Source organism: Diabrotica undecimpunctata, chromosome 2 (assembly GCF_040954645.1).
Source record: "Diabrotica undecimpunctata isolate CICGRU chromosome 2, icDiaUnde3, whole genome shotgun sequence".
Taxonomy (NCBI): domain Eukaryota; kingdom Metazoa; phylum Arthropoda; class Insecta; order Coleoptera; family Chrysomelidae; genus Diabrotica; species Diabrotica undecimpunctata.
Window position 1 is genome coordinate 94,566,402 of NC_092804.1, and position 15,949 is coordinate 94,582,350.

The 15,949-nt window shown below is 32.4% G+C and overlaps 3 protein-coding genes across 6 annotated transcripts in view; all 3 read left to right on the forward strand.

The window, feature by feature from the left end:
* The first annotated feature begins 385 nt into the window (after positions 1-385).
* Cdk12 (Cyclin-dependent kinase 12) overlaps positions 386-15,949 on the forward strand; it is a 446,209-nt gene continuing 430,645 nt past the window's right edge. For all 4 annotated transcript variants that reach the window (XM_072523219.1, XM_072523221.1, XM_072523220.1 and 1 more), the window contains exon 1: positions 386-715. The gene's annotated coding sequence lies outside the window, so the exon portion shown is untranslated. The remainder of the gene's footprint in view (positions 716-15,949) is intronic.
* LOC140433803 (uncharacterized) lies at positions 4,709-5,320 on the forward strand. The gene has a single exon (XM_072521779.1). It carries the CDS (start codon positions 4,709-4,711, stop codon positions 5,318-5,320), a length of 612 nt encoding a protein of 203 aa, XP_072377880.1.
* LOC140433804 (uncharacterized) lies at positions 9,991-13,064 on the forward strand (the record flags this gene model as incomplete). The annotated part of the gene is made up of 3 exons (XM_072521780.1): positions 9,991-10,167; positions 12,382-12,448; positions 12,694-13,064. Coding segments are annotated over 3 exons (615 nt in total), but the record flags the coding sequence as incomplete, so codon positions are not given.

Genomic DNA, 15,949 nt, shown 5'->3' on the forward strand with positions numbered 1-15,949 from the left:
ATAACTCAAAATTGAAAAAAATGAATTACGACAGTTTTCGTTGGGAGGGTCGATTTATTATCACCGCACATCACAATAATATACATAATAATCAAATATATTTGACAATCTCTGCCATCTATAGAGTAATAGTGAAAATATCAGTTTTGGCACCAAGTAGACATTTAATTTGAATTAAAAATTTTCTATTTTTTATTTTATATTTATTATTAAATGTCTCTTCTGGTATATTCTCTTTTGTGTCGTATTTGTACAAACCAATCAATAATCATTAAATACTTTTTAAATATTGAATACAATTAGGTTTTTAATCAAATAAGTAGAAACCTTCTATTTTGGAGGGAGAACTACTACTTGCAACTACTGTAATTGTGACGGTGACGTGACGCATGCTATTTATGAAAACAAATTTCTGCATGCGAGATGAAAATGGCGTCATGTATTTGAGGATCGTTCTCAATATAATTTCAAAATCTTCAATTATTTAATGACCTATGCTACATCTGGGATTTTAAAATAATAAATATTAATCTACAATATAAGTTTTACCAACTAAAATCGATATTTTCAAAGAAATTTAAAAATAAACCTTTACAATATCCATGAAAAGAAAATAGTAATTGGAATGACTAAAGAACTGACGAATTTTAAAGTGATCTCTGGTGCGTTAGTGAGTGCTCTAAACGGCAGTTTTTAGTTTATTATTAATATTTGGGTAAGTGTTAGTACTATTTTTGAGTCGTTCAATGTTTTATTTTGCTTTTTTAACAAAAAGTTTGACCCACCCATAACATCAGTGTAAATCACCATCATTTTCATTTGTTCAAGGTCACCAACGTCAAGTATTCGCTTAAAGAAAAAATATTTTTGTATTTTTTGTTTGCTGGGAATGTCAAGCACGAATTTTTTTTACAAATTTTTGCTTTTGTAAATTTGCAAGGTGCTGTCTTACGTGGTGACGGTCCCAAATCATGCATGCCAACAATACAGTGTTGCCAGGTTTTTGCCAAAAAATGTGAAATTCATTTTTAAACAAGGAAATTTATTACTAAAAAATACAAAAATGAAACCATGCTTTGCACATGTTAGAATAGAAAGGCTTATTCTAAAATTATTATCATAGACACTTAGCTAGTTTTATTCTACTAAAAAATATTCAGCTTATGTCTGCTATATAGTTAGCAATATTCCGAAGATTTTCTAAAAAAATAAAGATCAAAAATAAATAATACACTATCTGAAATATTCCGCCAGTATTTGGTTTGTTGATAATAGTTTCCTCATAGAAGATTTTGAATTTGTACCTACTTATATTAAGTTTAAGAATAAAATTGTTAAATTGAATAAGGTTGTTGAGCAACATATACATCAATTAGAAATAGAATGTTTTTGATAATCATTTTTCATACCATAAGAACATAATAACATAAATATTTATTTATAATAATTAATTTAATATAGTGTAATTAATATTATAAATAACATAATCATTCAGAAGCTGTTGATTATTCTGTTGTCATGGGGTAATAGTAATAAACCATATCAAAGTTTGTGTTCCTTCCCTATTAATGATTTGAGTGTATTTTCCTTCTTGCTACCATTAGGCCCCGTGCGCACTAGGCAACCTGGCAGCCAACATATAAATGAGCAGCCAATCAACAGCATGTTGTGTCCCTTCTTTAATATGGAGCCAATATAAATATAAAGCGATATGGACGTGGAAGAGGCCATAATTAGTTACCATTTGTCTCCTAAAAAAACCTAAATAAAAAAAATACTGGTCAATCGCCCTCACAACTAATATTGGTAATTTCTTTGCATCCTGGTTTTTTCCCTTCTCGATCACTGTGTTCATCAGAAGATATATCCCATATTGTCTTAGCCTTTTCTTCTCCCAAAAAGTCTTTCAACTGCCCCAATTAATTTTTCTGTGGCAACAGTAATTTTATAAATGTTGGGAATAGGTCTGCCTGATACAATAAGTGTTCAGAGATTGAAGGTAGCCATATTCATTTCCCTCCAGTATCCCTACTTGCTTTGGTGGAGAGCAGCTGGTGCAGCAAGCAAGTTCTAGTGGCTGCTGCAGCTAGGGATTCTTGGCTGCCTAGTGCATGAGCTTTTAGTTATTTTTTACAAATATTAAGTTTATCAGTAACTACCAATTAGGAACAGAAAAGATATTAATGTAATTAAAAAGTGTTAAAAAGTGTTCAAAATTATCTCGCCATTATTGTATATAGGCTCTACATCTGTTTAAAAATGAATACTGATTATTTAAAAAATCAAATGTCTCTGTTGAACTGCATTACTAGCTTCTAAAATTTGGTTCCTTTCCAATTTAAAATTGTTCTGCACTATTTATTCTTAAGGAGTAGACATAATCTTGGATTGGACCATTGGATTAAATCTGGACCACGTGGTATCCATTTAATTGGTGCATTTTCCCCCTTCCTATACAATGTGCTGGATATTCTTGAAATAAAAATGCCCTAACCTTGTCGCTATAATAATGTGGTGCACCACTCTGCAAAATCCATATGCTTTTGTGATCAGTAACCATATATCTTCCAAGTAAAGTGAGAAATTGTTTTGTTAAAAATTTCCTCCATTTAAATTATGAGGAAGAAATAACTTTAAAATTACTCTGATGATGATGCACTTTTTACCATTACGATTTAAATCAGCCCAGACATGAATATTGTGATTCAATTTTGAGTAAAGGTTGCTTCATCAGGGAATAAAATATTCTTTATAAAGTTTACTATTTTCTTCTAAAAGCCAATCACAAAATCCTATACATTCAGGATGGTCTTGTGGAAGTAATTCTTGAACTGCTGTCAAATGGAAGGACGAAGTAATTCTACCACAATTATGCCTGTTTCTGGGTGCTCATTAATACTTGCTTAAATAAGGAAAAATTAACATTATAAGATTAAAAATATACCCTAGGGCGTTAAAGTATCTCTATTGCATAGATTGGATTTTTTGCTTTTGGAATGTCAGTAGTGTGCCTGCCATTATAAGATGCATTATCCATGACTACTGTGGGTATATTTGGCATCAAATTTTATTCAAATTATTTATTAAATGAAGTAGCATCAGCATTCTATTGAGAGAGGGAAACATTTTTGGTAAATATTCATACTGCGTGACCATGTTTAGTAATTCTCACCTGAGATACTGAGGTTATTCACACAGGATATAATAAGTGATCCTTAAAAATAATGAAGCCAACTTTACTTAGTAGAGATAATTCATAATGTCATGGACCTGACGTCATCATTTAGTGACATCGATTTACGGACAAAACAATAATATCAGGCATTTCCAAAAACATGCAGTTCTGTTCAGTGCGTTATCGTAGCGAGACAGAGACAAACTAGTTTTTTGCGTTAGTGAAATAGCTTTAATATTGTAATTTTTTTTGTGAAGAATCGTTTTTAATATTTTATAGTGAGGTGCTATTTATATTCAGTGCGTTTCAAGTCGTTTTTAACATTTTACAGTGAGATCCTAAAAATGTAAGTTAAATTATGTTTATTTTAATATTTTTTTGAAAATAACTTATATATTTTGTACACTTACGACAAATTAATGAATTAAAAAAAATTCACTTTTAAAAGTGTGTAAAATCTGATAACTTTATTGTTTATTTTAATATTTTTTGAAAAAAATTAATATGTTTTGTAAACGCTTATGATAAATTAATGAATTAAAATGAAAAGTTCTTTTAAAGTGTGTAAAGCATTTAGTTCCTAGAGTGTATAAAGCCAAAGGGGCTCAGCTAGAAATTAAATGCTTTACACACTTTTAAAGTACTTTTCTTTTCAATTCATTTTTTTGTAAATGTTTTTCTTAAACATAACTAATATTTAACATTTTATCTATTATCTAAAACCTAGCGGTTTTACAGGGAAAGTAACAATGGAAAAGTGGTCCATGGACAAGGGAGACAAATTATTTTTAACATTTATTTATTTATGAAACGGGAAAAAGATTTGGGATATTGCACAACTCATTTGCCCCTAATAGAGCGAGTGGCTCAAGCAACTGGTACCTCAGAAAGTACAGTGAAGAGGATAATTAAGGAAGGTAAAAACAAACCATCAACTTCACAATTTGTATCACCCAGAACAAGTATTTGCAAGCCCAACCCCAAGTCATCAGTCAATCCATTTGAGGAACATGTTATAAGAAATACCATTTACATGTTTGCTACTATCCACAAAAGAAGACCTACTATGAAAGCTGTATACAAATCTGTTAGAAACGAAGGAATTGTAACTGGTAAACTATCTTCCTTCAGAAAAATTGTGAAGAAATTAGGATTTAGGTGGAGAACAGTGGAAGACAATAGGAAACTTTTAATCGAAAAAACTGACATAAGAGCCAAACGAACAGAATTTTTAAGAAAACTCAAAAAGTATAAATCTGAAAGTAAGATATTTTTATTTATATTATAACTCATTTTAAAGTAATTCTCAATATTTTTTTAGATAGAAATATTGTATATAGTGATGAAACTTATATACATAGTTCCCACACAGTTCCAAAAGGTTGGGATGATGGACGAAACAAGTGCATAAAATCTCCGGTATCTAAAGGGCAACGACTGATCATCTTACATTGTGGTGATAAAAATGGATTTGTCGAAAATGCTGCTCTCATTTTCAAATCCGGACAAAAAACTGGTGATTATCATGATGACATGAATCACCAGAATTATATGAAGTGGTTGAAAGACAAACTTCTTCCCAATTTACCTTCCAATTCAGTTTTGGTAATAGACAACGCCTCATATCATAATGTGACTCTTGAAAAATGTCCTACATTGGCTTCGAAAAAAGACATCATGAAAAAATGGTTGACAGAAAGAAACATATTTTTCGATGAAAGCGAAACAAAACCAGAGCTCTACAGTAAGGTACTCATTGCTAAACCTAAAAATCCAGTATATGCTGTAGACCAATTATTAGCACAGCACGGCCACTCAGTTTTACGTTTACCACCATATCATCCGGAACTTAACCCAATTGAAAAGATATGGGCCATTTTAAAAAATGAAGTTGCAGCAAGAAACACGACTTTTAAATTAGCAGATGTTTTAGAACTAGCAAAAATCAGGCTAAATGAAATCACACCAGAAATATGGGCAAATACTTGCAGGCATGTTGATAAAGTAGAAGAAGAGTATTTCAGCCGAGAATACATCCTGGATGAAGCGCGTGAAATCATTATAAATTTAGATGACGATAGCGAATCATCTGAAACAGAACTGTCTGATAGTCTGATACAACAACGACCTATAAATACCAACTAGTCAAGGTGACAAGCTTTATTTGCGCTCTTCTGGATCATTCTGAATAAAAAAGGCTTATTGTAATTTTTCTCTAAAGTTGATCGTTTTCAACTCATACAATTTAAAACTGAAAAAAAAACGAAAGTGACGAGTATTAAGGATCAAAAACACACAATTATTTTTGAATTCACCAAATCTTGTTCTATCAGTTTCTTATACTTTAGTTTGGCGTATTTGGTTTAAAACATTGTTTTTAGTTGTTTGAGGCCCTTATCCCAACCTAAAAATGGATTTATACAAAACTGCCTAATAAATTAGGACCACATTTGTATGGGCGACCTCTTGAACATTATTCTGCGATCTTTTATTTAAGCGATTATGCAAAAAATCTCATGCGAATATTTTTCCCAATCAATTCGAGGTTTTCCTCTCGTATAAACATATTTTGCTGAATTTAAAACCAAAATCCTATTATTTTTCTATCATACATTAATTTGTTATTTATTTATTTGTCCTGTAGATTTTTTTCAGCTCTTAAAAGGTTTATTTACAAGCCAAATTAGTACAATGTAAATATTTTACATTTTTACACAGCAATTCTGAAGATGGGAAGTCGTAACTTTTTATTACATCTTTCAATGTGAGATTAAATAAAAATGCGATGACTAACTGTAACTGAATGTTTAAGATTAGAGAAACATAATACCTATGTCATGTTTAATGTTTATTGGAAACCTACCCTGTCGACCAATTTCCTATGAAATTAAAATGGTGCATGTTTTTAGGATCCATTTATTTTTCGGGCATGCGTATTTACGAGGTCCAGGAGATTTTGAAACATTTCTAACAAGGCAGTTACTCAACACACACACACACACACACACACACACACACACACACACACACACACACACACACACACACACACACACACACACACACACACACACACACACACACACACACACACACACACACACACACACACACACACACACACACACACACACACACACACACACACACACACACACACACACACACACACACACACACACACACACACACACACACACACACACACACACACACACACACACACACACACACACACACACACACACACACACACACACACACACACACACACACACACACACACACACACACACACACACACACACACACACACACACACACACACACACACACACACACACACACACACACACACACACACACACACACACACACACACACACACACACACACACACACACACACACACACACACACACACACACACACACACACACACACACACACACACACACACACACACACACACACACACACACACACACACACACACACACACACACACACACACACACACACACACACACACACACACACACACACACACACACACACACACACACACACACACACACACACACACACACACACACACACACACACACACACACACACACACACACACACACACACACACACACACACACACACACACACACACACACACACACACACACACACACACACACACACACACACACACACACACACACACACACACACACACACACACACACACACACACACACACACACACACACACACACACACACACACACACACACACACACACACACACACACACACACACACACACACACACACACACACACACACACACACACACACACACACACACACACACACACACACACACACACACACACACACACACACACACACACACACACACACACACACACACACACACACACACACACACACACACACACACACACACACACACACACACACACACACACACACACACACACACACACACACACACACACACACACACACACACACACACACACACACACACACACACACACACACACACACACACACACACACACACACACACACACACACACACACACACACACACACACACACACACACACACACACACACACACACACACACACACACACACACACACACACACACACACACACACACACACACACACACACACACACACACACACACACACACACACACACACACACACACACACACACACACACACACACACACACACACACACACACACACACACACACACACACACACACACACACACACACACACACACACACACACACACACACACACACACACACACACACACACACACACACACACACACACACACACACACACACACACACACACACACTACAAATATATAATGTACCTACAATATGCCAATTGGCTGAAATGCAAAAAAATGTTAAGTAATTCAAAATCAGGTTTAATTTGTAACAACTATTATTTTAACAGTTTTTATGTGAAAATATTTACTTTTACAAAATCTTTTAAATCTTCCACTCCTCAAACATAGAACTTATTTAGATATGTGCTTCCCCTTTATATTCATTAATAACTTAGTTGATTGTCGTATGATTTTATATTCCATAGATGTTCTAGTACCTAAAACAGTATCATATACTCATATACACTTTACATAAAACTTCATCAAACACTATATGACCAACATGTAGCATCCATATGGCCATCTCCAGAATTTGTAATGAATTTAATAAAGTATCTAATATAGATTTATATAACTATACATTTAATAAATTCAAATTAAAATTATGTCCATAATTATTACAAGTAAGTTGCTACCCCATGCTTCTAATAGTGTAATATTTTTGTAACTGTAATAATGGTAGCTGTCTCACATTTTTATAGTGATGTATATATTATTATATTGTAATTGTAATATTACAATGGCAAGTCCATAAATAAAAAAATCATATTAATTTATTGTTTTCTACAACTATTTGTAGATGTGCATAGACAAATGATCTTTAAAAAGATCTGTATTGCACATGACTATAGTGTAGTCACCATCAATTATCACATAATGACACTATATATTGTTGGTCAGATAGCCAAGTGGGCCAGGTGGACCAATCACATTCACTTCACTGTGAATGATCTAGTGATTGATGGTTCAGACTCTGACGTTACTCCTCTATAGTTCTCTACCGGAAGAGCAAGTATGCAACCGGAATATAGATATATGGACGTTATATTTATGATCTGATATTATCAATGTAAAATTTGGTTATTAACATCTATTTTTAACAATTTTTAAGAAAATTAATCAAAAATGTTATCCACTATATAGTCCAGACATCAGAGATTTGATCTATAAAAACGAGACGATCAAGGAGAATGTCAATTTTGAGACCCCAAAAAAAGATGTAAAAAAGTTTGCCACTCCTACCCCTTGGCTTTCCCCTAAAACCCCCTCGTAGAATGACAGGAAACATAGATTTACCAAGAATCAGTATACCATGTTTCAAACATGGTTTGATAATGTATTATAAAATGTTTCAAACATGAAATGTAGCTGAGATAATTTTGAACAAAAATGTTTATTAGCACCTATTGTGTAGAATGAACCGTCCTAGAAATCAATTTTCTAAATAGAATTTTTATTATGAAGGTAAAAATTCGATATCTTTTGATAAGATTGTCCTATCGACCAAAATCAAAATATGTTTTAGAGGTGAAAAAGGCAGTTTTCTTAAAAAAATTTTGTATATCGTCAGATGAAGTCAGTTTCTATGAAAGTGTTAAATAAATAATCGTTTAGCGATTTTTTCAATTTTTTACGATTCTCACGACATCACACTTACATTGACCATCACTGGAATTTTTATTAATAGAGCCCAATCTTCAAAACTTATAGCCTAAAATTTTGGTTTTGAGTTTTGGCAAAAAATGTGAGGCATTTGAAATATGACCAAAAAACGCTGAAATTAAACATTCATATCACAAATGATCTCACGTCACGGGAAATACATTCACGAAAACTGTATTAGGTGTAATTTGTAGCTGAAGTTGTGTCGTTTTGAAAAACGTACTTGTTTATCTAAAAGAAACAGTTTTAAAAAATTTATATCGTTTGTAGTGTGAAAGTTTTAATTAAGCATTTTTTAGGCTAACAAATGCCTCACATTTGTTGCCAAAACTCAAAACCGAAATTTCAGGCTATATGTTTTAAAGATTGGCCTCTAGTAATGAAAATTCCATAACGATCGATCAATAAAAGTAATAAATATTATTGATGTCATGAGAATCCTAAAAATGGTAAAAATCGCTAAACGTTTTTTTATTGTAACACCTTTGTATAAACTGACATTATTTGCGGCAATACGAAAAAATTGCATACAAAAGATGCTCTCTTCACCGTTAAAACACTTTATCGATAGGACTCTCTGATCAAAAGTTATCGAATTTTTATAGTGGAGTTGATTTAAATTTTATCTCGAAATTGATTTCGCGCCCGTACCTGACATTCTAAATCACCGGTCGCTTCAAGCGTTGTTTCTAACAGAACGGGTTCATTCTACATTTTTGATCAAAATTATCTCGGCTCCATTTTTTATTTGAAACATAAAGGCTAAACATCTACGGCATAAAAGATTACCCAAACCGACGCGAAACTTTCGCAGCCGCAACCTACGCGGAATCGCGGCGAATCGTAAGGCACGGCGACTTGTGCATGTGTTCAGACAAGTTGGGAAGGAATCCGTAACGGTCGCGGCAGATCAGCGTTGTTTTCATGAAACGCTGCATTCACGGTTTTTTCCGCTGCAGTTATAGTTTCGCTTGAATTAAAATGGCTGGCTAATACAGAAAAACTAATTGAAATTGTGAAACAATATCCTATAATTTATGATTTAAGGGACGAAGATTATAAAAATATAAGAAAAAAGGATAAAGTCTGGGATAATAATATTATTGTCCCATAATATATTATAGGGTCAGAATTAGGAGAAAATGGTAAGTTTTCATTATATATTATATATGTATATATATATATATATATATATATATATATATATATATATATATATATATATATATATATATATATATATATATATATATATATATTAGAGTGATTATTTCGACCAAAAAATAATTTATAAATACGTTCAAATTATCGGTTAAAGTGGTCTGTAATAAAAATCTTTCTTTTTTCTAAATTACTCAATATTTCGCCATTTATTTAAAAGCTTCCTCAGGAGTAAACTAAAAACAATTTGAACATTACAAAAAATGGCGTACAAATACATTTTAAAACACTCACAGAATTTAAAAGATTTCGCAAATAAAAACTGACACTGAAGTATTTGAAATATTCAATGTCAAGATTAAATTGTCTTAAGCACGTTCGTTACAGCTATACGATAAAAAATTAAAATTATTTCAAATGTAAAAATAAAAATAACAATAAAAGAAAAGTTAGAAGAATAATATTTATTATTATTATTAATAATTATAATTCATCAAATAAATATTATTCTTCTAACTTTTCTTTTATTGTTATTTTTATTTTTACATTTGAAATAATTTTAATTTTTTAACGTATAGCTGTAACGAACAAAGACGTAATGAAAAGTAAGTTACTGAATCGTGAGTCTAAGCTGAGAATCTACAAAACAGTAATTAGACCAGTGGTCACATATGGATGTGAAACGTGGACCCTCTCAACCACTGATGAAAATCAACTGAGAATATTTGAGCGCAAAATACTAAGGAAGATATTTGGACCAACCCAATGCAGCGATAGTTCTTGGAGAATTAAAATGAACCACGAGCTGGATGAACTAATGCAGAGCGCAGATATTGGCACCTGGCTTGGTCACCTAGAAAGAATGCCAGATAATCGAGCTGTAAAAGTAGTCCAGAGATGGAAGCCCCAAGGAAACAGAACAAGAGGAAGGCCCCGTAAAAGATGGATAGACGACGTAGAGAGGGATCTTAAAACCATGAACATCAGGCAGTGGCGAAGGAAAGTATCCGACAGGGCAGAATGGAAGAACATTGTTAAGCAGGCCAAGACTCACAAAGGGTTGTAGCGCCATTAGAAGAAGAAGAAGAAGAAGCTGTAACGAACGTGCTTAAGACAATTTAATCTTGACATTGAATATTTCAAATACTTCAATGTCAGTTTTTATTTGCGAAATCTTTTAAATTCTGTGAGTGTTTTAGAAAAAAGTAAGATTTTTATTACAGACCACTTTACCCGATAATTTGAACGTATTTATATATATATATATATATATATATATATATATATATATATATATATATATATATATATATATATATATAAATAAATTTAAACATATCTTAAACACAGTAAACATAGTTAAAATAACATATTTAAATTACTTTAAACATAATATTTAAAATAATTACTTTATTATTTAATTACTTTAAACATTTTAAAAGAAAATTGGTATAACTGAAATTTAAAAGTAGGTACCTTAACAATTAGTTATTAAAAAATGTAACGAACTTTTCACGTGTTTCAAATGCTAAGGACATTGCACGTCTTGGATCTCGACTTAGGTCTTGAAACGCATTTAAACATTGTTCTGGCGGTTCCAAATTCTCAAAATACACTTCATCACTTTTTTCTGTTCTCAAAAAGTTGTGTAATATACAAGCTGTTTTAACTATTAAAATAGTAGTTTCTACAGATAACTCAATGGGTCTGTAAAATATTCTCCATTTCTGCGCCAAAATCCCAAATGCATTTTCAACAATCCTTCTTGCTTTGCATAATCTATTATTATAATTTTCTTTTCGAATATCCATTCGTGATTGTCGATATGGGTAAGGTCTCATCAAGTACGGCTTTAACGCAAATGCCTCGTCTCCGATTAATACATAAGGACAAGGAACATTTTGTCCAGAAAGTGGTTTATCATTTGGGATATTCATATGCCCCGTTTCAAACCTTGTTCCTATACTGGAAGCTTCAAAAATTCCCCCGTCGCTATTCTTTCCATATCCACCAATATCTACACACATAAATTTGTAATCTGCATCTGCAATGGCCATAAGGACAATTGAAAACTTATTTAAGTAGAAAAAATAATTTGACCCAGTTTTCCTTGGACATTTTATTGTAATTATGTTTACCGTCCGAACTACCAATACAGTTCGAGAAATTCCACAACTCTTTAAATTTTTTTGCAGATTCTATCCACATTTGGGTAGATGGTTCTGGTAAATAGATGTTGCCTATTCTTTCACAAATTACTCGACATACTTCCTGAATAATCACACCTACGGTTAAAAAACCTACCCTGTAACTATAACCAATCGTATAGTAACTATCGCCAGTTGCCAGAAACCTAAAAAAAAATATTACTGTTATATTATGGCCGTTTTATAATATTATATTTGATAAAACCACATACAATTTCAAATTGTAGTTTTGGACAAAAATATTTTTGTTCTTATTTTAGGAGAAGAACTTAAAAAGAAGTGGAAGAATTTAAGGGATAGTTATGCGAAACATATAAGGTCCTTAAAAACGACTACAGGTCAAAGCGCAAAAAAGTTGCATAAATGGCAATGGGCAAATCAAATGGAGTTTTTCCGATCTTTTTTATCATTTGCCAAAACCACGTCGAATATAGCAGATGTGCCGCCAGATACAGAAAATACTGACAGTGAATATATCAACGCTAATATCCAGACTTATGAAGTGTCGCAGTCACCAGTCTGTAGCAGAAATTTGCAGAATGATGAGTTGGCGATCAAAAAAATAGACCCAATCCTAACAAACGCAAGAAAAGAATTGAGGAGGTCGAGAGTTCTGATCCCACTGAGAAAGTAATTAACTATCTAAAGGAAAAACGTTCTTCAGTCAATAAGAAATCTGATGCTATTGATTTGATTTTTTCGGGATATGCGACAACAATCAAAATGTTTTCACCACGAATGCAAATAAATGCAAAATTAAAATTTGCCCAATTCATGGCAGAATTGGAGTTTCAACAAGAACAAGAAGCAGTTGGCTTTTGCACTTCCAATTCAAATACTAGATCTTCTTCTCGGAGCAATACACAGTTAACACCAATACTTTCCCCTATATGTGTCGATACTAACAATACTGAATGTGTCCCGTACCAAGTTATTGCTTCAGGAGCTACCGACTCTGGAGCTACTTACAATTCGTCAACGTTTTCTGACTTCCAGGCCACAGAAACAATTGACTCAAACTCCCAGAATGAGAGCGATGGTAACTCATCACGTCTTGCTACTTTCTTTACTAATTTTTCAAGACATAAATAATGTAGAAAAAATATTAAAATTGAATAAAGAACTATATTATAGTTATGTTATTGTTTTTCTCACCTTAAAATAATAGCTATACTCCATTCGCTTAGCTCGGACATATTTTGACAGATTCATTTGCCGGAAACCTACAACACAACAATTCCTACTTCTCAGTATTAATAGTTTAAGTATCCTACTATTGCAGACTACTTTCTTTCAAAAAAAGAAGAATTGTTCTAAATAGTGGAAGTGTATACTTAACCCATCAAATTTTGGGTAGTATATATTTAAAAAATATATTTTAGTTGTTATAATTTAACATAACTATTTATTATATGGTGCAGATAAATAAATATTGATTGTCGGTAATTCGCAAAGTTCTATTTTATTTACTATTTAGTTTGTTTACTATTAATATATATATATATATATATATATATATATATATATATATATATATATATATATATATATATATATATATATATATATCAAAAATTTCATTTAAAAAACTCGATGTTGAGTTGGTCCGCTAGTAATTACTAAATTCACTAGACAGTTCGGACTGGGAATAGCGAACCGAGATTAGACGTTTCTCTGGAGTTATGGCTTCGCGGAAGTTGGAATCTTTTTTCCGTATGTCTTATTTGATAAAATTTAATAATTTTTCAAAACAGTTGGGAATCATTCTAAAGTAAACATAAAATCTTTTCTTATCTGCACGCAATTGGGGCATTAAAGTATGGTACTCGCCATGACTTTTTTCATTAATCTCATGAATCCATTTCCTTTTCTTTCTTGCTCTGCAATAAATAATAGAAAGTACAGAGTTGTTCCCTATATTTTATTATATAAGAAGTTAGAACATTTTAAATTAGTAAGAATGCATGAATTTTCATGAACCAGAAAAATAATCATCTATTTTCAGAAATCATATTTGACAACTGCAAAGATAAAACATTAACATTGATTTCCTATTTTTAAACGGGACACCCTGTATATTACTCCCAATATACACGAAAAATACCTATTACTTACCTGTTTTTTCAGTTTCGGCAAGCGCCAATAGTAGAAGAGCTTCTTCTGCATCAGACGAAGTCATTATGTGTTTATAAGCTACGAACAAACGACTAAAAATATAATTTGTTCACATTTGTATGGCGAACAGTCGCGTCGGGTTTCGCGCCAATGTTGGGAAGCCTTGTCCGCTATCGCTTCGCCTGCGAATGTTCCGCAACGGAAAATTCTCGTCGCAAAAGTTTCGCGTCGATGTGGGGAATCCTTATAGATTCTTGGTAAATCCGGGGAGTAAAAGTGGTTAGCTTTTTTGCATCTTTTTTGGGGTTCCAAAATTGACCTGATCAAAATTCAACTTGTTTGTATGATTTTTAGAGGTTCAGTGGCATCTTCGTCTCTGACGACTGGAGTATATGTATGAGAAAGAAATTGATGTCAATCAATATGTTCCTTTATCACTTTCGCTGCAGAACTTTATTTTAGAACATTCTACTGTGCGGAATGAACTTTTTTGATAGTATATATGCAATACGCAGATGACGCCAAATGGCGCTGTACACATAAGCTGAGAAATAAACAAAAACGTCAAATAGCCGCTTCAGCAGCAAAAGTGTTAAATATGTTAAAGTATTTTCCACCTAAGAAGATCGCTTTGCAATTAAATGCTGGTAACTTTATTACTAGCGGACCAGATAAGCGGCGATATATTTTACACTACCTTTATGAACAACATTTTACTGCTCTGTTGTTTCAATCAGCACTGCTCAACAAGTTATCATTTACTGGTTTTAATATTTTACTGCAATAGTACGAGTACGGAATATTTATTTAAACACTGAATTTATTACATGTAATTTTTTTTTAAATTTCTTCTGACGTATCGTATAATGTAGGCTTACCCAATAATCAAAGTTATGGCTTTACAAGAACATATTATTTAAAAAAAATGAGTACCATGTATCATAATAACTGTAATCTCCTTTATACACACTTTAAAAAATTGTTTATACTAAATTCACTTAACAGAAAAGTAAATGTCAATAAATACATGCACAGAACCCGTCAAACCTGATGTTTATATAATCGTACAGGGTTATATTAAGATTCTAGCAGTCTATAACATCTGAATTTGAAATGAATTAATTTATAATTTTTAGGATTACTGTTAAAATAATAGTAATCAATGATTAATCTTCCAAAGAAGTATACTTAAATATTAGTTTTTGAAAACTGTCATTTTCATCATTAGTTAATTGTGGTATTAATCAAAAGGCAAAAAATAGTAATAATAAGTAATAATATTATCATTAATGATATAAAAAGAGACCTCTTCTTGTGTAAATGTTAGGGAAAATACTTATACATAAATTATTGGGTAGATAGTCTTATACATTTAACATTACATATTATCTTCTTCTTCAAGTG